A 23,434-nucleotide genomic window follows, 5' to 3' on the forward strand; every position below is an offset into this window, starting at 1 on the left:
TTCCAGGGAAATCATCGCACATCTGAAAGTCTAACCCATGTTTACCCCACTGGAGGGCACGGGCAGGGCTGGTTAGCGTGGCACATCTTATCGCAAGCATCACTGATGAATAATTAATGCTGATGAAAGGAGCACAGCTTGTGGGTTTAAGGAAAGGGCTCTTGAGCTGCAGTGATTGTAAATGACAGCAATCACAGGAGTTCTGTGCAAATAAACTCTGTCCAGAAACGTGGGAGAGCCTGGATGAAAGTGATGCCTTAGAAACAGGAGCTGGAGAATGTTGAGCACAAGCAGGAATGCGAGACCAAGTCACCAGATCAAAGTCCAGGAGAGTGGGAATGCTGCCTGTGGAGTAGTTGGAAAATACTTGGGAAGTGGCAAAGTTGGATCTCTGGAGAGATTAACTGGGTTGGGGATCCAAGAGTTTTCTACCTGGGCAGGAAAAGGAGGAGGAATGCTCTCTCCTGGCTGTCAGGAGAAGCAGGACACTGTAGCAGCAGAATTCAGAGTTCATTTGTATTTCTCCTTGCATTAGAGGAAATATTTGATCCAGAACAGGTCCCCCCAGGCTGAGGCTGCCGAACTGAAGGCTCCAAGTGAGCAGCAGCAGCAGCACATCCACAACAGCAAAATGTATCGCCCTTCAGGAAGCTGACTGCTTCCCATGCACACAAACACGCTCGAAAACAGCCCCAAAGAGGTTCCTCCCCTCCCACGTGGAAGCAGCTGCAGAGAAATCTCAGCTTAATATTGACATTTCCAGCCTGGAGAGCACCCGGTTTGCCTCCTTTCCATCTGGAGTTTGGAATAAAAAGACACTTGATGTGACAGGAGGGGGAATGGGCAGCACAGCACGGCCACAGTGCCCTGCCCTCGTTTCTCTAAGTCTCTGAGGGCAAGAGGGGCAGAGGGCTGCACCAAGGGATTGCCTGATGCTGCCCTGCTTTAGCAGGCACAGTTAGAAGCAGGAAAAGCCCATTAAAAGGCTGAAATGTACCATGTAGCTGCTTTTCTGCAATTGTCTGCAAATCCTCGTGCTCCAAAGCATTCTCCTTGAGAGTGCTCACAGGCACACTACAAACAAGCCTAAGTACTGTCAATTGTTTTAGCACGATAAATGCATTTTAAAGCTTTCAATATTTTTGTCTGTTTACTGGCACACTCCTTGAGGAATTTTGACAAGCTTGCCAGAGTGGAAGAGCTGCAAAATGCTTCAACTTGGTGCTGAACTCCATGCAAATGCTCAAGTAAAGAACCTGGCTGCTGCTGGAGGGGGTTGGAGGAAGAGCAAAGCAAAGGCCAAACCCACCCAAATCAGGGCTCTTGGCAGAGTGGGGCTGGGCAGGCCATAATTAGGTCACCCCAAACCTTCTCCAGGCTGACAGTGTCAGAGACACCTGATGCCACTTCCACCTTCACACTTCCCTGTCCCACATCTCAGCCCCCAAAGCTGAGCAGGATTAGGGTTGGGGTCCACACAAAGCAGATCTCCATAGCCTGAAAGGTCCCCCCCAGGTCCTGGAGCTGATGTGGAGAAGGACCTGGACACCTACAGGGTGTAAAACAGGATGGGAGGGTTCTCCAGACCCTTGGTCCCATCCTCTGCACTGAGGAAATCAGCTCATGGGTAACCTGTCCACTGAGGAACTCTGCTGTGCCCTGATCTGGGTGAGGAACTCCAGGAGATAATCTCTGCACAACAGATCCCTTGGAAAGGAACCCAGAGCCCTCTGCACAGCAGGAATAGGGAAGGGAAGGGAAGAGGGAAGGGAAGAGGGAAGGGAAGAGGGAAGGGAAGAGGGAAGGGAAGAGGGAAGGGAAGAGGGAAGGGAAGAGGGAAGGGAAGAGGGAAGGGAAGAGGGAAGGGAAGAGGGAAGGGAAGAGGGAAGGGAAGAGGGAAGGGAAGAGGGAAGGGAAGAGGGAAGGGAAGAGGGAAGGGCTGCCTAAGCAGATTGTGCTGGGCTCTCCATGGCACAGGCAGGGGCTCAGGGAGCAGAGCAGGGAAATGCTGAGTGCAGAGGAGTAAAAAGACAATTTATGTTGTCAAAAAGTCAACAAATACCCCAAAAATACCACAAGTATCCGACCAGAATGAGCAGGGGAATAGCACTGAAAGTGGCTCACATAAAAAAAGGTAATCTGCTAAAGAGTAGAATGATACAAGCCAGTTAGCACGTAGCATAAGGAGCTTTTAATATTGATTCACTCAATATTTCATGGAATTCACATCTTGCTCAACAGTGGAGAAACGAGAGAGAAAATGCTCAATTCGGTCAGGTCCTGAAGCCTACAAGCTCAGACAAATAGCAGCATTGTCAGTGCTGGGCTGGCTTCATGTTTTAATAAAGACACTTTCATTCTAGTTCTGTTCTCTGCACTCTGTGCTGGCTCTGCACGGAGAGGTGACCCAGGCTGGCACCGGGATGAGATTCCCAGCCCTGCTCACCTCCAGGACACAGATTCAGAGCCTTGCTTCACACCAACAGCAAGAGGGACGAGATCAAAGCTGTGACAGACACCTCACAGCACTGCAGAGAGAGGAGCTGCCTTGGACATGGGACCTTCAAAAGCTCAAGCCAAGTGAGATTGCAGTAAACTGAGCCCAACTCACCGAACATGTTCCCGATGTGGCCGTTCTTCGTCAGCGGGCGCAGCTCGTTCTTCCCCAGGGCATACTGCTTGTAGTTGTCCCAGGCAAACTTCATCATCTGGGAGGGGAAAAGGGAATGGAAACAGTTAGCAGAACTGAGAATTTTCCAGCCTGAGCTGTGGGAATCGATGGGAGTTGCCCCACTCACTGCTACACCCATGGTCCATTAATTATAAAAATCTTAATTCACGAGGAGTGGGGCTGCATCCAGAGGTGGGATGAAGTCTCCAACTCATCATTTCTGGTGGAGAACCTGGCACATCTCACACCAAAACCCCGCTTTCCCCCTTGGCCCTGCAAACCAAACGGGAATTGTAGAAAGCTGTCTCCATCTCTGAACTTCCAACCTTTTTCAGGGAGCATCAGTGTTTTAGAATGGTTCTTAAAATGGGCTAAAATTGTAAGGCCAAAGCTGATCTGTCCCTAAGTACAGGGAGAAGCTGGCCTTAAGGACTGCACAGAGGCTTTCATTCTATTAATTAACAGAATACATTCACAAAGGGCAAATCCGTGACATTTTGTTATCTTCTATCAAAACCCTATAGTCCTTTCTTCAGAGAGCTCTGCACACAGCCTGGGTGATTTCTGAGCAACCCCTTCCAACTCAAACAATTCCTTTTGGGATGTTTGAACTGTCCTGCCCGGGCCCAGCACACTGACCTTCCCCCGAGGGCTGCGAGGCATTGCTTGTGCAAGTTCCAACACACACACACACACCCCAGCACAGCTTTTTCTGTCCTCCTGTCCCTTTGGCTCCAGCTGGGAGGAAAAATTAAACCTACAAGTGTCCTTTCTTCATGTGGGAGAGACTGGGACTTGTCAGCTTCTAAGGAGTGCCTTAAATAAAGCTGCCTTTTGTAACCCCCCAGCCTGGCTCTGAGCAGTTCCACCCCAGCATCGCACTGACCTGACATCCTTTGATTAAATCCCTGGGAAAAAAGATAACAAAGGGGAAGAAGGGGCTTCAGAGAATCAACCACGTTCTCCACCGAGCTCAACAAAGATAAGAGAAGTCTGAAACACTTCCCTCAGACCAGACTTTTGATGGAAAATGACAGTTTAAACCAAATCCTTCCTCCACAGAGTGCTCCCGTCTCATGTCTGTGGCAGCATTTGCTGCTCTATTTCAGGATCAGAATCTGCAGGTTACTTTGGTCTGAAATTCCTCCTGTCATCTCAGTTCTTACTCTTCCCTCCAGCTGTGTGTTTCACAAGCCCAGCATCACAAGCCCCTGGCAGTATCCTCCTTAATTAGCAAGAAGCCACATCCCCAGATTCCCCCCTCCTTTTTAAACGTCAAGCTTCCAAAGCAAAGTTTCCTGGAGCTGTTCATATGGAGGAGGATAAACATTTGCTGAATCAATTGATAACATTCAGGCTCCGACACCACCAGGAGATGGAATGCTGGACAAACAAAGTCAATTTGGGGTTTAAAAACTCAGTGTGGGATGAATTAGTCAGTGGAGAGCTCTGCTCTGAGGGAACTAAATAATGACCTGGGGTGGGGGAAGAAACCCTCCACAAAACACACTCGAACCTGTCCCAGTCATATGACTCGGGGTGTTCACTTCATTTTTACCAAATCTCTGGGGTTTTTTCCCCAGTGGCAGCAGATTCTAAATGGGAAGTTCTCACTCTCCAGGAACGTAACAGGGTGAATCTTTGAGGAGCTCTGGCCTCTCTCTGGACAATGCAGAGCAAAGGCTTTTATGTATCAAGAGCTTGATCCTGAGGCTCCCAGCAGGAAGGACAGTGTTTTCCACACAGACAGCGTTCCCACAGCGAGCAGCAGGGCTCCTGCACCAAAAGGAAACAGCCAGGCACCTCCTGGGCTCATTTCTCTTCTCAATCAGAGCTGAGGAAGAAGGACCCACCCTTCTGGCACACAGGGAGCCTGGACATGCAGAGGATGTGGAAATGATTCTGCTTTGTTCCCTGAACTCCTAATGCTGTAATTCTGAATCAGCCTCATTTTAAGATGAGTATGACATTTAAAGTTATTTCCTTCCCTCAACTTCTTTAACCCCTCAGTTCCAGAAGGTCCAGAGTGAACCCAGCCATCTCTGCCACGCTGGCACAGACCCCTGGGATCCAGAGTCTGCAGACACTTCCATCCCAGGGAGGTGATGGAAAACTACCCAGGGGTTTCCTGTCAGTCAGCCTCCAACAGCCACATCTCCTGCAGGGGAAATCTCCTCTTTTCCCTTCTCCTCACGCAAGGAGGGAGGGCCTGAGGCCTGCCAGGCTCCACAGTGCTCTGCTTCACCCAGGGCTCCGAGTGCTGATGGAGCAAACACGTGCATTCCTCATCTGCCTATTCAGCCCTTCCAGCTGTCTCTGTCACGCTGCTGCGAGAAGTTCCCTCCCCAAAAGATTTCTGTCTCAAGCTCTGCTCAGTCCTGAGCTGATCATCAGGGAGACAGGGCATGGATGGGACTGGAAGTGCTGCCTCATCGAGCTGCCAGGTTCCCTTTAGGTGAAGCACGCTGTGCTGGCTGCCTTTAAAGCCTCTAGACTTGGGAGGCAGGATGCAGAATGTGGCAGCTTTTCATCTCCCAGCATCCCAGAGCCTTCCTCTCTGCACTGACGGCTCCAAAAAGCAGCAACTGGAAAAGCTGAAGAGCCAAAAAAGCATCTGCACCACTCTGCCCGTTCTGGCTCCCTGCAGCTGCCTCTCCAGTCCAAATTTAGCACCTCAGCTTCCAAACCACTGAAGGGACTCAGCAAAGTCCTGAAAGTGGGGACTGCACATTCACAGCAGCTTCCTCTGAGCAGAGATCCCAAATTCCAGGCTGGAAGGGAAGGGATGGAGCTGGGAGGGGAATGTGTGTGGTGAGGTGTTCCAGGCACATTTCTGATGAGACACCAGGATTAGAAGTGAGTATTTTATGCCATTCCAGTCCTGGCACATCACAATACATCAGCGTTAACGCTGTGCCACTTTGCATTTGAAAAATGGTACCAGAACCACAAAAATTACGGAAATAGATCCATAACTTTAGATTTTGTTCTCACCAGTGAGCCATCTGCCACCTAATAGGTAATTATCTATGTGGCCCTGGTATTCTAATCACTGCAGGTCTCAACTGATTTATAGCAGGGACTTCCAAATTTATAACTTAATTTGTCAGACTGCTCTTTCTTTTCTTTTTTTTCTTTTCTTTCACCTGTAAGTCACTTGTTACTTTGGAGAGTTTCAGCTGCCCAGCCAGACAATTCTGTATTAAAATCATCTAGAAACAACAGAACTGAAATCTGAAAACCTGCACTATCATTTTCACCATTTAGACCCTTATCTTTCCTCGTGCTTTGCTCCATCCAAACCCAAAAAGGACCTGCCTTTCAAGCCCATCTGTGTTTCTTAGAGGCAGCAGCAGAACAAAAAGCATTCAGAGGATGCTGTGATCCAGGTAATGATGAAACAGGTCTTGGATGAAAACTTGACCAAGGAAGCATTTTCACTTTGAAGAGATTAGCAAATCTTTAGCACATTTAATAACTAAACCACTCCAGATCTCTGGGTTTATGGACTTGCAAAAGGAGAGAAGAGAGGGGGGAAAAAAAGAAGAAAAAGCTCCCCCCCAGCATCACTTGCCCTCCTTTTGTTAACAGGGAAGATTTCCAAATGCAGAGCATTCCCAAACAGCTATTTGATTAGTTTTATCCATCTAGACTGGGATAATTAGTAAATGCTTAAAAGATGAAATCTAAATATACCAACCAATCAGCCCCTTTCAAGCACTTCCAAGGAACATTACACAAAGCCATTATCTCACAAGATATCCACTTCTGTGGCTCTTTAGCCTCCTTCCTTCAACTCCCCTTCAAATATTTAACTAAAAAGTATCAAAGAAACTTCCAGTTTGGGTTAAAAAAAAAAAAAGGGAAGAAAAAAGAAAGAAAAAAAGGAGGGGGGAATGAGTGTAATTCTAATTATTTCTTTCCCCATTGTATTCCTAACTTGTTTTTTCCCCCACCTCTCTTCCTTTTCCTGCAGCTGGAAGCAGATTATTTGTCCTATCAGTTTCAAAAGTAGGACCTGTTCTGCTCTTTCCCACCTTTAACCTCCTTGCTGCCCCACGGCAGCCCTGTCCCAGTTTGGGTTTTTAAGCTGCAATAATGCCATTCATCTTCCCCTGCTGTATAAGATATAATTTGCCAGATGACAAGAGGCAGAGAAAAAGAGGAACTGTCAGTCTTGCAGGAAGAAGAAGAAAAAGTCTGCCTGAACACACTGGGATAACTCATTTCTGTTTGGAATAATGGATGTATTTTTCCCTCATCAGACTTGCATAAACCTGTATAATTCAGGATCTGTAGAAAAGGTAATGAAACGGCATCATGTTTATTTTGTGTTGCTGCCTTTAGTATGATCACATAGAGATCTAAATATCCATGCAAACAGCAGGGCAGAATGCTACAAAAATTCATCTGAAAGCCTTTAATAGAAAGCTGAGCAACTTCTCAGGTTACTTCTCTGGGCCACTGTCCGTGGTAATGCTTTTATGTAACAGCAAAATGATAACAAAAAGGCTGTGTGCTCACTCCAGTGGATGGAGATGTTCCATTTAGGCAGACACTGATATCCAGAGGCTGCCACTGGCTGGGTTTAAAAGCCTGGAAGTGCAGAGCAGGAGGAGCTGCAGCTCCAGGGACGTTACCAAGCAACTCCCAGAGACGGACACCAACATTGATAATCCATCCTAAAGTAATTACACTTTATAATTAAAGATTACAGTAAATCCAATAGATCCCAACAGGAACCTGAGCAATTTAAAGACACGCTGGCTAACCTGCCTGTTTTCCAGCAGCCATGTTAGCTCCTGCCTGGAATGAAGCACTCAGGGAACTGCAGAGCTTTCCATTTAATCGGCCTTCACACAGCTGCCAACCACGAGAGCCTCACCTTGGCACCTGTTGATCCAACACCCCCTCTCTTCTCCCACTTTAAATCAAACTCATCCTTTTAACTGATGGCAAAGGGGTAAAACCTGAGCCTGTCGCTCCCAAAGGGAAGCCAAGAGAGCACAAGCCCGACTCCAGCTCCTTCCTCTGTGCCTTCCACTGACCACTCTGACACATCCTCTGGGCAACTTCCACTGCACTGGGCCTCAGTGCCTCCATCTACAACACAGCCTCAGCCCTCTCCTCTCAGACCCCTGGGCATGGTGGAAATGTCCAGAGTGTACTGCACACAGAAATACCCAGCTCGTATTGAACCCAGAAATATCCAGAGTGCACTGGATAAAGAAACAGCTGAAGTGCTTCGAGCCCGAGCTCGCTTGGTCAATGAGGGTGCCCAGAGCAGCTGTGGCTGCCCCATGATCCCTGGAAGTGCCCAAGGCCAGGCTGGATGGGGCTTGGAGCATCCTGGGAGAGTGGAAGGTGTCCCTGGAGTGCTGGGATCACACCCTTTCCAGGCTGATTGGCCTCCCAGACAGTACAGGGCTGATTCCTGTCATGAACCAACTCCCTCAAAAGCAGATTTCTGCAAATACTCCCTTTGGAATGACACCCAGAGCTCAGGAAAGCCTCGCCTCTTTGACACCTGCCACTGTTCTACTCAAGTTTTCCTTAAACACAAGATAACAGCTCATTTTCCACACCTAAAGCAGCAGCCTGGGCACAGAACTCCTCCCCGAGGCTCCAGCTCTTCCTGGAGGATTCTAACCCAAAATCTCCATCTCTGTCAGCTCCTGCCTGCAAACACATCAGCTGATAGTGGAGATGGCAGATAGAAGCTGGGAATTGCTTGCTACAGGCAGCTTTATCTGGAAGTAAATGTAACAGAGCAGTTCCAGCAACAGGTGAGTGGGGTTTCAATTTTTTTCTGGCAGCTCCTTCTCAAACCTGCAAGGGTGGATTTTTCTGCCATCAGCTGCTATCACAGCTCACCCTCTCTTGCACAACAGCCAAAGACACTGCTCAGAAAACTGATCTCCATCACTGGAACAATGGGGAAATTCTTTAGGAAGTCAGAACAAATCACCTTCCAGCAAGTTACAATATAAAAAAACATAAGTTTTAAGCTCTCCTTACTGTTCCCAGCCAGCCAGTCCAGCTGGGCAATGGTGAGTTCTCCAGCCCAGACCTGCAGAGCCAAGCACCCCCTGCCCACCACAATCAGGGGAAAAGCAGGACTGGAAGCCTGGTTTGCACTGGGGGGGGGGACAGAAAAAAGCCCAGCACAGAGCAGCTCAAGGTTGTCAGTGTTAGCAGCAAGGACAAAAATAGAACTCAAGAGTCTCCCTGATTCAGTCCCTGCTAGGAAAGCTGAATGGGAGAAAACAGCTCAAACCACAATTAAACTAACACCCAATTAAATTCCTAATGCAACTAGATTTAACGGTGTCAAGAGGGGAAAAAAAAAATAAAACCCTTCTAGGGCTATCTGAGGCATTAAACCCCAGCTGGATCCAGCTGCATCTAAATCAGGAAACGTCAGCACGAGCAGTTGATTCTGCAGTTGGCTCTGTAATGAGATGCTGGCCTGGAAGAGGCCGACTACGGTTTGAGAACAAATTTGCAAGTCTAGACCAAAGCACCCGGTGATTTAGTGCAGAGATGAGGGGAGCTGCAGCCTCGGCTCCTTCGCTTCCCAGAATCAAAGCCGGGGGAAAATTCTGAGAGGAATAAAAGGAATTTGTGTTCCTGGCCACCCTGACACTTCAGCTCCGTGTTCCCTGCGAGCCCCTGGAGCTGATCAGACTCAGGATATTCCAGAGCACGGCCAGGCTGGTGTTGCACAGCCACACCAGCAATAAACACCATAAATATTGCTCCTGTGCTAAGCTCATCACCTCCAGAGGCCACTCAGGCACTGCTGTCACCAGGTTTGGGGAGCTGGCAGGAAAATGCAACCCCTGATGTCCGGTCTGCACCCGGCAGCCCCAGCCAGGGAAGCTGACCCTGTTATAGCAGAGAGATGAGTTTGTCCCTAGATGGACACTCCACAGGTCATCCTGGCACGCTGCAAAAAGGATTGGGGTCAGTGTGGCAGGGCAGGTCTGACTGGGGCTTGTGTGAGGGAGGCCAAAGCGAAGACGCTGTGGCAGCAAACTCAGAGAAGGTGAATAGCGGGGTACAGGAAGGATTGAAAATTGAAGAGGTGACACTTGAAGAAAGATGAGCTTGAAACCAAAGGAATAGTTCTGGTCTCCCTTGCTGTCACCACAGAAGGCAGAAGAAGCTCTCTGAGCAATGTCTGTAAGCGTGAGGAAATCAGGGAAGAAATGCAAGGTCCTGATAAAAGGGGTTTGGGGTTTTTACACCCCAATGTCCCAGTTCACTTCCCAAGCTGACTCTTGCTGTGTATTAGGAGATGTCTGTCAAACACAACTACTCCTGAGCTGCTGCCAGGCCTGCAGGCACACAGGACAGCAGCAGGACCAGAAAGCCACCAGCACACTTTGGTGACACTGCTATTTGCATTTTTTCAGGTCCTTTTCACTCCAGGTTGGGCAGTCTGGCTTTTCTCAGGGACTGCTATTGCAGTCCAGCATGCTTTAAGGAAGGGAAGTGGGGGAAAAATTACTTCCCTCGTAATGACACTCCTTCAAATGTCACCTCCGAGTCCCCTCCTGGGTTTTGTGCCTGCAGCACAAACCACTCAGGGAATTTCCTGAGCTCTCAAGATTTTGGGCACTGTCTCATTCCTGCAGGCTGCCTTGAGGGCTCTTCCATTTCAGCTACTTCCCTTCAAGCATGTACAGCACACGGGCCTTGTAAATCCCTAATTACACACAGACTACAAATCCTCCTAGAAAGTGCCCAGCATTCCAGGTGAGTTATGGGCAGCAGCTGAACAGCCAGGCCAGAATCCATCAGCTCCTCCCCAGAATCCCCCCACACTGAATGGGAAGGGGGATGAAAACACAAACACGAAGCAGGATTGTTTTTACAGACCTGCATTATGACAAGGGAAGGCTTTTTCCCTTCCCCTACAGATACCATCTGCACAGGATTCTCATTTCTGGAGAGCCACAGCCCAGGGGGATGCTCAAAAGGAGCTGTAGCCATAAGTAACCCAAAATGCTGCAAGGAGAGGGAAGGAAAGGAAAAGGTGTGGAAACATTTTGCTTTTCTTTTTCAAGGAAAATAGAAAAAAGAAAAACGAAGTCTCTAGAATTGGGCCCATCTGTTTGACAGGCTGGGGAACAAGTGGCAGAGAGATCAATAATGAAAAGAAACAAACCAGAGAAGACAGGAGGCTTGGTACTCCCGAGCCTTGGATGTGGGAGCATGGCAGGAATCCTGGGTGGGCTTGGAAGAGAGAGACTCAACAGGCTCTGGAGTATCTGTGTGTAAATCTGGCACAGAGCCATCCCGAGGCAGGTGAATAAAGCCTTCCCTGCCCACAGCAGCAACACCCTGACAGTCACTGTGTGGGGTGGAAATCAGGCTGCACCAGAGCCGGGGTTCTCTGCCCAGGCTGGACAGCTGAAGAGCTCCCGTTCAGCCAGGGGAACGTTTCCAAAGCATTCTCAGAGATAAAAAGTGAACATCAGCCTCACAACCACCACATCCGTAAGAGACAAAAGGAGTCCTTCCCATCAGGAGGGAACAGCCCTGTCCCAGGTTCCCTCAGAGGCTCAATTCACTCTCACTGTCCCCATTTCAGTCTCACTCTCCCGCTCCAGGCCCAGCAGCTGAGCTGCCTCTCCCCCCAGCACCCACAAGGTGTGAATTGCTTCTGACACACGGATGGCTCAGGGGCCCAAAACACAGCAGAAGCAGATGGGAGAACTGAAGGAAGGAAAGAAGGGAAGAAAAAAATGTAAACACAGGCCAAGAGTTATCCTGCATCGCTCCTGTTCTGCACTGTGAGAATGGATTTAGGGAGCAGGAGGAACATCTGTTTGGAAACTGGCTTTGTCTCAGTCCAAATGCTGGAACAGGAGAAAGAGGGAGGCTGAGGACTGCCAGCACACCTCGTGCTTCATCTCACACTTGGATGGCTTAGCAGGAGAAATCTGGGAGGATGAGTTTAGTTTAATGATTTCTTGCTGGTTCACCTGCTCCCCATCTGTCTTTGTAGTCCTTGCTCAGAGGGACAGATTGGAGCACTGCTGTCCTCTCCCTTTTGCAGAGCTCCTCGTGATCAGAACTTCTGAAGAGAGGAACAGAGCAATTCTCAAGTATTAAGTAGTCAGCTGAGATTAGCCCAACAATTTATCACAGGTAATAGCTAATAACAGACACAAGAAACTCACTCAGAGCCTTCCCAGAGCCACGTGTCACAGCTGTCACCTTACAAAAGTGGTACAAGAAATTCTTGGACCACAGTAGCGAATTTATTAGCCAGAGGCTGATAAACCCTTCCAAGAGTGCCAGAGCCCACAATACATACAAATATACATACAAACCAGGTTGCAAACAACGGATCTCTGATGAAAATGAGGTTGGTGGAATGGATGTGAGAACAGTGTGAGGATTCAGCTGGCAGGATGGAGGGGCCTGGCTTGCATTGGGCCTGACCTCCCATCCTCAGAGAGATCAAGGCTAGGCCCTGGCACTGCTCCAGCACAGCCATCACACGACAGTGACTGATGAGCTGCTGACAGCATAGAGCAAGGAATAGCACTGAGGGGACCTGGGTAATAAACTACAGAAAAGAGCCATAAAGACATCCAAATTAGAGGCAGGAGGCACCACCTTGCTCACAGACTCCACATCAGTGCAGAAACGGCACCCACAGAACTGCTCAGGCCTAAGGAACAAGCCTCCACTTACCAAATCCCACCCTAACACTCATCTCCAAGTTTTATTTAAACCTTTGAAAGCCAGAAATGAAAGAACCAGATAGAGAACAGAATTGTCTATGGCTTCATCCTACGCCAGCCAGAGCTGCCTTTCAGAAATCAACCTTTTAAATTATTCTGCTCCGCAGCCACGGATGAGAGTGGGCAGAGCCACAGGCAGCAGCAACAACGTTCTGGTTGTTTGGGATCAGCAACACCCAAAACAAACCTCTGAGAGATAAGATAATTGAATGCAGCCATGGTGGATCAGCACTGAGGAACCCTGACATGGTCTTGGTGCTGGAGAATGGCTTTCAGGAAAGCCAAAACAGCACCAGAAAGCAGCCAAGGGTTTGTTTGGGTTCATCAGCGCTGAATTCCAATATAAATACGTGTCCTTCCTAGTTAACTCTAGAGAAAAATGAGGCTCAGATGGAAGGAGAGCCAGAAATCCCGTTTCCACTGGAAGTGTTTTATTTGTATTTTATCCTGCTGGCTAACCCAGGCAGCAGGAGGGTTTCAGGATGGATGAAACACGATTACTTTATAATTATCCTTTGTTACTTCGCAAAGTACACGGTTCTGCACTTCCCTCCCTGCCCAGGGAAATCATGTTAACACAATTAGAGCAAGAGCCCTGCTTTAAACACGGCTGCTCGGACGTTGCTAACACGGCTCCAATTCTCAGCACAGACAGCCTGCAGAGCCATCCTGCTCCATAAATCAGCAGGAGTTCTGTCACTGAGTCCCTCTGAAGGGAAGGGACACTCTCTAGGAGGAACATTCACCATATATCATCATCCTGTGCTAGCGCTGCTGGCACGAGATGCTGCAGGATTTCTCCATCTCTTGCCTTTAATATTCTTTGCAGCCTTATTCTTGCAATATCTAAGAGAGGAAATCTAACAGCTCTAGGGCCATGCAAGGCAAGTGTTGGAGGCCAGATCAGAACTAATGAGCTCCTGGCTCCCACTCAATCCCAGCCTTCAGAACAATTAGCTCAAATAAACCCAGGAACCGTTTTCTGCTCCGCTGTCGTCTGCCCGTCCTCCCCGCTAACTCCTGAGCTGGAAAACTTCAATTGGGTTTGACAGAGGGGAGAGGTCACAGAGAAACCAAAGCTCAGTGCAAGCTGCCGGCACTGGGAGACCCCCAGAGTGCCCCACTGAGGGGGCCAGTGCAAGGCTCCTGCTGTTCCACTGAGGAACAGGCACCGCGGCCGGGATCGGTGCCTCTGGCTCGCCCAGCCAAGGGGGACACTGGGCAGGGACAGGTGACAGAAGGAATCCCAAACACAAGGATGGGGAAGGTCCCCAGCTGCATGACAGCTCTAAGGACACGAGGGGGTTTCAGCGTGCAGGGCTCCCATTCCTGGAAAGCTGCACTCCGTTACCTTTTGGCTCAGGGAAGAAGCCTCACGAACACACCTCCCCTTCCCAAACCTGCTGCACAGCTCTCCTCTGACTCCAGCACGCAGCAGACACTCACTCTCACAGGGGACCCTGCAGCTCTGCTGGCAGGATAAGGAGATGCAAAAGGGAAGCACGGAAGTCACTTCAGTTTAGTGCAACCTCTCGCTGTTACTCACGCTCCAGTGTCCTCCCAGGGAATGCTGGAGAGCCCAGGAGGAAAGAGTCCTGCTGCACATTCCCCTGCTGGATTAGGGATTAAGCACTGTGTGCCCATTTCACAGAGGTGCCCGCTGGCTCCACACGGTGCCACGATGGATCTGCCCTCAGGAACAGAACACAAAGTGTCCTGCTTTTAATTACCAGAGGGTGCTCTGCCCCTTCAGCCAGGGTACAGATGAGTGCCATCCTGTCCCATAAAGAGGGGATGTTTATTATCCAGTCCTCCAGCACAGTTCCCACTGTGCTCTGTCTCCTGCCATGCTCTGGGTCCATCATGCACAAAGCCCTCACATTATGTGTGGCTCACAGACACCACTGCCCACGACAGCTCCTCTGGAGCCCTTCCAAAATGTGGTGTCAGATGATGAACTCGAGTGCCAGGGGACCCAGAGTAAAGACAGCAATCACGGCAGTGTGTGCTCCTCATGCCAAATCCACTCACAGCATCCACTGAAAAGTATTTTTCTGGGGAATGTAAATGTAGTCTCTTCCTTGAGTTTAGAAATCAGAATGCTCCCAGCACCAAGATTTCCTCTTCCCACCACAGGAGTGAATATTCCTTCCTGCCTTCTCCTTCTGACAGCTCCATGTCAGCTTTATATTCAGGTCAGTCTCTCATTCAGTACTAAGGTACATTTCCCTTTCTCCCCCTCAGCCTCCCCATCTAAAATCTGAATTGTTTTCAATACGGGAAAACATATTCAAAAACATCAAAATGATAAACAATCTATACAATAACAGAATCACAGAGGGAACCAAACATGATGGATTAACCTCACATGGCAAAGCCTTGCATACAGAACCAAAGGAAAGAACACTTAGCACGAAAATCTTTCTCCCATTAAGGGGCAGATTTAATCATTGATTAGAAGTTAATCATAAGCCCATAAAAATTTTGGCTGGAAAGATGGAATCTTAATGCAGGTGACTGCTTTTTAGTAAATATTTGAAGACCTGGACGTGCACAGGCCCCAGACTGTCAGCAGAGCAGGGAGGTTACAGCAGGATGTTACCGACAGCTCACAGCCAGGCTCCATCCCCCTGCCCTAAACCTGGCTTCCAATCCAAGCAACTTCAAGGAGCTGATGTGCATTTCCTGAAGTGATTCAGGAAGGTGCAGGTCCTTCAGCACAACACATCTGTGGGCACCCTAGAAACTCATCTCCCCACGCCCAGCACTCGCAGTCACTCATCACCCGCACGCCAACAACTCTGCAGTGCTGGAGCCGTGCGCTGGCTCTAAGTGGCAGTTCAGAAACCAGTCTAGCATCAAATTTAGCTGTTGTGGAACAAGTGCTTTCAGTGCTAGATTTGGGGAAGAGAAGAGCAAGTGTCTGCAAATTGCAGAGCACTCCCAAATTCCACAGTGCCCTCAGCTCGGGAGAGCTCTGAGGTATCACTGAGGCAAGCAGCTCTGCAGCGCTGATCACAGCACGCCAGGCATTTCCTGTGCTCATGCACTCTACCAACAGAACAAATACATTTTTAGTCAATTAACTGCATCCCCTACAGCTGAAACAGGCTCGAGGTCAGGTCTAAATTCTGTTTGCATGAATCCACCGGAGGCTACTGAAGCAAAAAACCCACTGCATGCACCATTTGTGGGATTTACACTACAGTACCCCTCACACAGGTTCAGTAAATAAATGCATGAGGAGTGTGCAGCAAAGGAAAATTCCAGCAAGGCTGGAGCCAGCCAGTGCTTCAAACTGCACAGAAATTCTCTCTTGCAGAGGTATTTCTACCCCAGAGAAAGAATCACAATCTGATCACAGCACAGCTGACTGGTTTGAGATCATAATTCCACTCCATCATAGTAAATATTTTACTGAGAACTGGTTTCCTCACCCCCAGCAGCCTGAGCGAGTCTGTTGGAAGTCCCTGGGTTTCCATCTGACCTGCACACAGGATCAGGCATTTCCCACGTGCTCCATGAGGAAGATGTGCACAGGAGGTGCATTTCCAGCTGGAACTGTGCGTGGTGCTCCTCACGTACCGAAACCACGGACAGATTACACGACTGGCCTGGAGTGCTGCTCAGCCCCAGATTACAGCAAGAAAAGGCATTTTCTCCAAACGGAAGAGTAGAAAGTTGCACAGTGCAGGCAAAGGGAGAAGTCTGACATCTTTGTCCTGCTGGCTGTGGAAAGGAGATGGTCAGAAATGACCAATAATGGATTCACAGCCCAGCTCGGCCTGAGAACTGCTGCGAGCCCTGCTTTTGACAAACTGGTGATCACAGCCCACCCCCAGTGCACCTGTGAGCTCCAGGAGACCACCCACACCCACACAGGTGTGCCAGAGGCAAGCAGCACCAGAGCTCAGACTTTTCCCGGCAGGGGTCAGGGCTGTGGCACAAATTCAGGACAACCTGCAGCATTTCCCCAGCTCTGCCCCAAGAATGAGCACTTTTTTCATTGCAGTCACAACTGTCAAAAACACACAAAGGGAACTCAGCAACCAACACCAAGGGACTTCCCTGGTGCAGAAGCCGAGCTCCTGGTAACATCCCTGTTTCTTGCTAATTACCTTTTAGTGATAAACTGTCAAGATATTTGTGCTTGAAAGACTGATCCACCTGCTGATGTGTGGAGTGACTGCAGGGTGACTGCGTACACCGGCTGTGGTGGCCTCCTTCCCCCCAGGGGGTGATTTCTGAGAACAAACACATCTTCAGAGCTGTGTCAGAAGAGGACAGGCGACAGCCAGGTGAGGCAGGTAGAGGTGGAGATGGGAGGAAAAGCCAGGATGAAGAGAACTGCACTGTGAAACAAGATTGCAGGTGTCAGAGCCAGGGGTACAATCCCTGCCTGGATTTGACACATTCCCTTATTTAAAAGGGACAGAGGACACTGCCAGGTTCAGGCATGAGGCATTCTCACACCTCAGGCATGGAAACATGCCTTTTGCACCCAAAACAGAGGAGAAAAACTAGTAAATCTCTCTGACCACATTTTTCTCACACCCCACGGCTGAGCTAGAAGTATTTAATGATGAGCTTTCTGCTCTGGCTCATTCCAGTGGTTGGCATTAGCAGGGTTGGTATTGATGCCATGATAATTTTTTGCCTTTTCTTTTATACCCCTGTTATACCTTTTTACAACTCCTGTATTCTTAGGGCTTTTTGCCTCCATTCTTGGACTTGTTTGCTCAGCCAGGAGACTCAACATTTCAGAAGCTTCGTAGGTAGAGGATAGTGTGCCCCAGAGCCCAAGGTCCTCTCCAGAACACATTCTGTAAACTCAGATAGAACCATCCAGGGGAAGGTTCCTTGGGGAGGGGGGCTCACTCGAGCCTCTCATTAGGGAATCTTTGATAGATCTGCTAATTAGTAACACCTATAATTACATATCCAATCTTTGGGGGGGCATTGTGGGGTGCATTTCGGTGCATTCAACCTGGATGTGTGCACCTAAGGATCCTTAAAATAAATGCCAAAGTAAAACCCTTTTTCCCCTTCTAACCGTGTTTGACTCTTGATTTTAAGACCAGGAAAAGGCATCAGTATAAAAACACTTCAAAGAAATGCTCTTCCCTCTCTCCCCACTGCTTCCCCCACCTATGAGATCTATGAGTCCAACGCAGCAGGAGTGCAGCAAGGAGCAGCCTGTTTGGCTCCATCCATCATCAGCAAAACTGTCAGCTCAGCTCCACCAGCAAAATCTTTATTACTGGTTACGATGCAGAAGGCAGGAACCACACGGTCTGATTTCCTCAGATCTGAGGCTGAGTTTGCAGAGGCAGCAGTTGGAGGGGAAATAATTTTGACTTTTCCCCGAGCCAATTTGATCTGGAAATTGTTGAGAGCAAATAAATATGGAATCCCACTGTGGCATTTCTGCAGTCACTCGCCAGCTACAACCACTTCTCTTTTTTTCCTGAGCATCAGTGATTTGTATTTGGCACTTGTAAAAAATCAGCTAATCCCCAAAGCCATGCCTGACTGATCAATTACACAACTAATACCTTTTCCAGAGGTCATCTTAAGAGATGAATAATCCCTCCCAAAATTTCCCAACCTGCGGCATGGCGAGATTTGTTATTTGGCTTTCTGCAGCTCTCCTGGAAAGGTCAGAGTGCCCCAGCCCTGGGCTGCCCACAGGAGCACACAGCAGTGTATCCCAGACCGTTCTCCAGGTGACCTTTAGCAGCAAAGGCTGTGCAATACAGGTGCTCTCTTTTTTACTTCTCGAGAAAACAACTGTTAACTGACCCCTGGACTTGTCTGTATGAGGCAAAGGTACCTGCACGCACACATCAGCCCAGCTCTCTGCAGCATTTACTCTCTTAACAGACTCCCACATGCCACCTCCAGCGGCTGAGCCCCCTCTCTTTCTCTCTGCACCACGAGGAAGTGGCACGCAAAGCAATGAGCGAGGCAGATCCACTCCAGCCTGGCTCCTCACTCTGCAAAGAGCTCCAGTGCTCCTCACGCTCCACAGGGCTTTCCCAAACAGCAACAAAGTGGAAGAGGCCACAGGGCTTCACACTCTTAATTTTCAAGCAGGAAAAGTCTAGCAGGGCTACGTGAGCTGACACCTTCCACACAGAACAGCCTCTTCTTTAGCTGAAGCATCAGGCAGCTCAGAGGCGGTGGGAAAGAATGGGCAGCAGCTCGGATTCCTGGCTGGAATTCCTCAGACTGAAGGGTCCTGTGGAAAACAGAAAGCTCCAACTCTCTAGGCTGGGCATCACCTCTGGGCATCTTTGATCACGCGCCAGTTTTTCCTCCTGGCCTTCATCTGGCAGGCAGATGGGGAAAAAAACACCAACAAATCCCATCCACATCCACCCTCCCCCTTACAGAGGTGCTGACCTGTGAGAATGGCCTGAGGGAAGGCAAAGAAAATAACAAAGCTTCCAGCACAAGGACAGTTTGGGACTCGTTTTAGCAAGTTACAGGACTTAAAGCTCTGGAGGAAGGAGAGAAAAGCCACTTGCAGCTACTGCACACACCTCAGAACAGCCAGCAAAGCCACCCCCTGCCCTGCTGGCATCTCACATCATGTGAGCAATATTTGCTAATCCAAAGGCTGTATCATCACTTCTTCCTTGCAATTATTTTTTTTCCCTCCATCTGCTTCTTTTTACACAGCATTTGTCTTCCAACTTTCCTGGTTTGTCTTCCTCTTGTCTTTTTGATTAACAAAAAGAAGACACACCTTATCTCTTCCCCAGGCTGCACCACCCTCCCTTGTTCGGCGTGTTCAGCCTCATATCTCAGCACCATATTTGTTTCTCTCTCTCTGAATAAACAGAAGTGTAGGCACTTTTAAGAAATAAGGGCTCTGTTTGAAGAGTAATTAGCTGTCAGCATAAAACTAATATTTATGGATTCTCATCCCTGAAAACTCTAACTCTGCTACCCAGCACTGATTATGGCTGTTAGAAACAGATGGGGCTGAATCCATACAGCTTGAAATAATGCTATATTTAAAAAATAATTAACTCCAAATGAAGGACTGAATGCCACTCGCTTCCCCTAAATTTGATTTTTTCCATTTGATTAGTTTGCACAGAGTGGAAGCTGGGTTATATTCCCGGGTATGTCGTGCTGCCTGACACACCTTGGAGGTGGGAATCTGCAGAGATCCAGGCACACGTGAGGGCCGGGTGCTGGAATATTCCAAACACCCTGCAGCAGGAAAGGATGGCTCAATCCCACCTGGGATCACAAAGAAACCCCGCACCCCTGGGTGTGTTGTGTCTGGTCGCCTGGCAGAGGAGTTGAAATTTCACCAGAGGTGCAGCCTTTGTTTTAGTGCCGGACAAAGATACCGGGAGGGGGGAGCTTTAAAAACTGTTTTTCAGAGGCAGGTTGGAGAGGATGAAAGCCCTCGGTGCGTTATTCTCTGACTTGATTCTCTCTTCAACCCAGGGCAGCACCGTCGCTGGATGCCTGCACCTCTGCGAGAGCACAGACCCAGGAAATTTATACTCTGCTTAATTAAATCTGTGCTTTTTACTTATTGGCACCTCTTCCGAGAGCAAAATTCCCTCCAAGTTGGTTATCCATCATGGCAAAGGATCCGACAGCCACAATCGAATCCCACACAAACCTGGTTAACTGGGTCACAGCCTGCTCCGTGATGTCTGTGAGGCTGCCAGGCTTTTATGCACGATCCGGAGGCACGGGGCCAAACCCCCCGAGCCCTGACACCCCCGGAGCCCCCCCAGCGAGGCTACCCCGCCTCAGCGGGGTCAGGGCCAGGGCAGCTCCCGGGAGTGGGTGACAATTCCAGTGCCAGTCCCACAGGGATCTACAGGGACAGAGCCTCCCGTTCCTCCCCGACTCCTGTGCGGGCACATCCCGTCCCTCCGTCCCTGTGGACCAGCCAAGTTCTGTCACCTCCCAGTTTCTGTGCGACCCCCCCAAGAGATGGAGCCTCTTGCACAACCAGAAACATCTCCCACCAAGTGAGTTTTTTCCCCCTATAACCCTTTTCCCCTCCTAATAACCAAGCTGACATTTAAATTTCCCTAATTTCAGTCACACCCCACCAGCCAGCCCTAACGTCTCCTCTCTGGTGCGTGGAGGTGTGTGCTCAGTGACAGGGACACTCCCTTGGAAAGGGACACCCCAATTCCTGCCACCTTCCCTGGGAAAAGGAGGGAGAAGGGGACACGGGCAGCTTGTGTGAGAAATGGGGGCAAGGTGAAAGGTGGGTGAGGAGAGTGGGGGCAGTGAGGTGGAGACATGGCTGTGAAGAGGGGCAAGGACTGACTGAGGAGGGACCTGGGCACGATGGCTGACTCGGGGGGACGTGGCTGTGAGGGGCAGTGACAGCTGATTGAGGGGGAACACAGATGTGAGGGCTGAGGTGGACATGGCCCCGAAAACTGAGGGCATGGGTTGCCTGAGTGCGATGTGGCTGTGAGGGGAGGCAAGGACTGACTGAGGGGTGATGGGGCTGTGAGGCGAGGTGAAAGCCGACCGAGGGGGGATGTGAGCACTGAGGTGAGGCGAGGACTGCCCGAGGGGGCCGTGGCCACGGAGGGAGGCGAGGGAGCACTGTGCGGGCACACGGCCGTGAGCGCTGCCGGCGCGGTGCGAGCGCTCCTCACCCACCTCTTTGATCTTCATCCTGCGGGCGCGGGTCTCGGGGTCCTCTCCGGGCCGCCCGCCCCGCACCGGGTGCCGGAGGCTCCGGCGGAACCGCTCGTAGTCGAAGCGGAACGGGGCCCGCGTCTCCCGGGCCGGGGGCGCGGCGCTGGCGGGCTGGGCTCGGCTCTCGCCGCCCTGCACCTGCTGCCGGGAGCCGGGCGCGGTGCGGGCCGGCGGCCCGGCCATGCGGGCGGCCGTGCGGAGCTTCTCCCGCAGGCGGCGCGGGGCGGCGGGGCTGGCGTGGCGGGGCTCGGCGGCCGCGGGGGGGCTGCGGGGCAGGTCGGTGTCGCGGGTGGAGGAGGAGGAGGCTGAGGACGAGGAGGCGGAGGATGAAGAGGAGGCGGAGGCGGTGGCCCGGCGGGGTAGGAAGAGGCGCTTGAAACGGGAGGAATCGGGCAGGAGGAAGAGGGCCCCGAAGCAGAGCGTGAGCAGGCCCGAGAGGAAGAGCAGGAACAGGAACTTCTGCGGCAGCCGCAGCCCCAGCGCCGCTGGCCAGCCCGGCATGCCCGGCAGCTTCCGCAGCACCACCATGGGGCACCGGATCGCGGCCGCCGGGCGGGACCCGCCGCCACGCCGGGGGCTGCCGCTGGCTCCTGCGGCGAAAGGCTCACGGGGGCCCGCCCTGAGCACCACCGGCCGCCTTTACCGGGGATCGCACGTGGGTGGCTCCGGGCCGGGCGGAGCGGCGGTTCAGCGTCCCCCCTGCCGGCATGAAGGCGGCGGCGAGCGCATCCCGCCGGGGCCGGGCGGCGAGCGGCGGCGCGGGGCTGGGCTGGGCTGGGCTGGGCTGGGCTGCGAGCGGCGGCGGTCCCGGTGCGGGCTCCCGGCCGGACGGTGCTCCGGCACTGGCTCAGGCAGCGGCGCCGGGGCGGTGCGAGCCCGTCTCTCTAGGCGGCGGTGGGTTCATGCTGCAGCATTTCTGCGGGGTGGGGGGAGACAAGAGCGCGGTCATTCAACACCGCCAAAGATGCGGCCGGCGAGACAAGCCTTTGTCCCCGGCCGGTCCCCCACCCTCCAGCGGCACTAGTTCGGTTCCCTCTGTCCGGACTTGGCATCAGCTCTCCGGTCTGCGAGCAGCTCCCAGCTCTGCACCATCTCCCCTCCAGCGCCGGGATGCCGGGCTCTGCTGGCGGGGCAGCCCCGGGGACAAGACGGAGAACCCCGGGAGGGACAAGGTGCTCTGGGACACCCCGGGAGAGGCAGGGTGCCCTGGGACAGCGCAGGCAGGCAGGGACGGGGCTGCTCCGCTCCTCTGCCAGGAGCTGCCTTCGCCAGCGCAGGGCTGGGGACGATGGGGCTGCAAACCAGCCATGCGGAAAGCTCGGCTCGGGCTGAGCTTCTCGAGGAAAAAACCAGTAACAACAACAACAACAAAAATTTAAGGGTTTTGGTTTTGCTAAATAGATCCCGGCAAATTTCTCCCAAATCTCTGTCTGGTAGAGTTATCTATACCCCCCCCACACACAAATCCTCTCCTTGTGGAAGAGACAGAGCTCAACTTTCAGACCCCGCAAGGCAGCAGGACACGGCTTGAAACCCTACGTGCGACCCCCAAATCGCCGCTTCTCCTGCGGGCAGGGACAGCGCTGCCCCCCAAGCACCGTCACACCCGCTGGGGCGGACGCTCTCCTACCCCTAGCGCTGTTTACTCACCCCTCTGACAAATCCAAGCCTCTCTGGCTCCTACAGTGAGCAAAATCTTCTCAGTCCTGCCCGCTCATCCCAAAAGCGACAGCCCCTCGCTGCTGCCAGCGCTCCCGGGTGCCCGTTCAATTAGGAGAGGGAAGCGGCTGCGCTCTCCAGCGGACAGCTCCTCTCCTTGCCCATCCGAGCATCCAGGAAGGAAGCACCTAACTGCGCCCAGCTACTCGGGAGGCTCTGTTCTCGCCCGGCTCCGTGCCCGGCGCGGGGCCCGGCGGGGCAGCGCTGCCCGCTGCCCTCACGCGCAGCGCGGGAGCCCCGCCCGCCCCGCCGCTCACTGCGACAGCGCCCGGCCCCGCCCCCGCCGCGCCCCCCGCCACGCCCCCTCCCGCCAACGGTCACTCCGCGCCCGCGCCAGCCAATCAGCGCGCGCGGCTCCGCCAGCCCTCGCTCTCTATTGGCTGGTGCGCCTCCCCCGGCCTCTGCCATTGGCTGCTGCCCGCGCCAGGAAAGCCGCGGGCCCCGCCCCCTTGTTTACCACAGTTGCCCGGCTCGAGCTCGGAGAGCGGTGGCCCCGCCCCTTTCCTTCAGCCGCGGCTTCCCATTGGCTGCGAGGAACGCCCCGTCCGCGCTGCGATTGGCGGAGGGGGGGCGCCGCTACTTTAAA

General features: G+C 51.7%; 1 protein-coding gene across 3 annotated transcripts in view; it reads right to left on the minus strand.

Moving 5' to 3' along the window:
- The window catches only part of MAN1C1 (mannosidase alpha class 1C member 1), a 57,050-nt gene extending 34,023 nt beyond the window's left edge, over window positions 1-23,027 (minus strand). For all 3 annotated transcript variants that reach the window (XM_082296648.1, XM_082296649.1, XM_082296650.1), the window contains exons 1-3: window positions 22,780-23,027; window positions 21,091-22,045; window positions 2,612-2,708 (exon numbers count right to left, since the gene is read on the minus strand). In XM_082296648.1, coding sequence (XP_082152774.1) covers window positions 2,612-2,708; window positions 21,091-21,657 — 664 coding nt within the window. In that variant the 5' untranslated portion in view covers window positions 21,658-22,045; window positions 22,780-23,027. The remainder of the gene's footprint in view (window positions 1-2,611; window positions 2,709-21,090; window positions 22,046-22,779) is intronic.
- Between the last annotated feature and the right edge of the window lie 407 nt (window positions 23,028-23,434).

This window comes from Coloeus monedula, assembly GCF_965178545.1.
Source record: "Coloeus monedula genome assembly, chromosome: 24".
Taxonomy (NCBI): domain Eukaryota; kingdom Metazoa; phylum Chordata; class Aves; order Passeriformes; family Corvidae; genus Coloeus; species Coloeus monedula.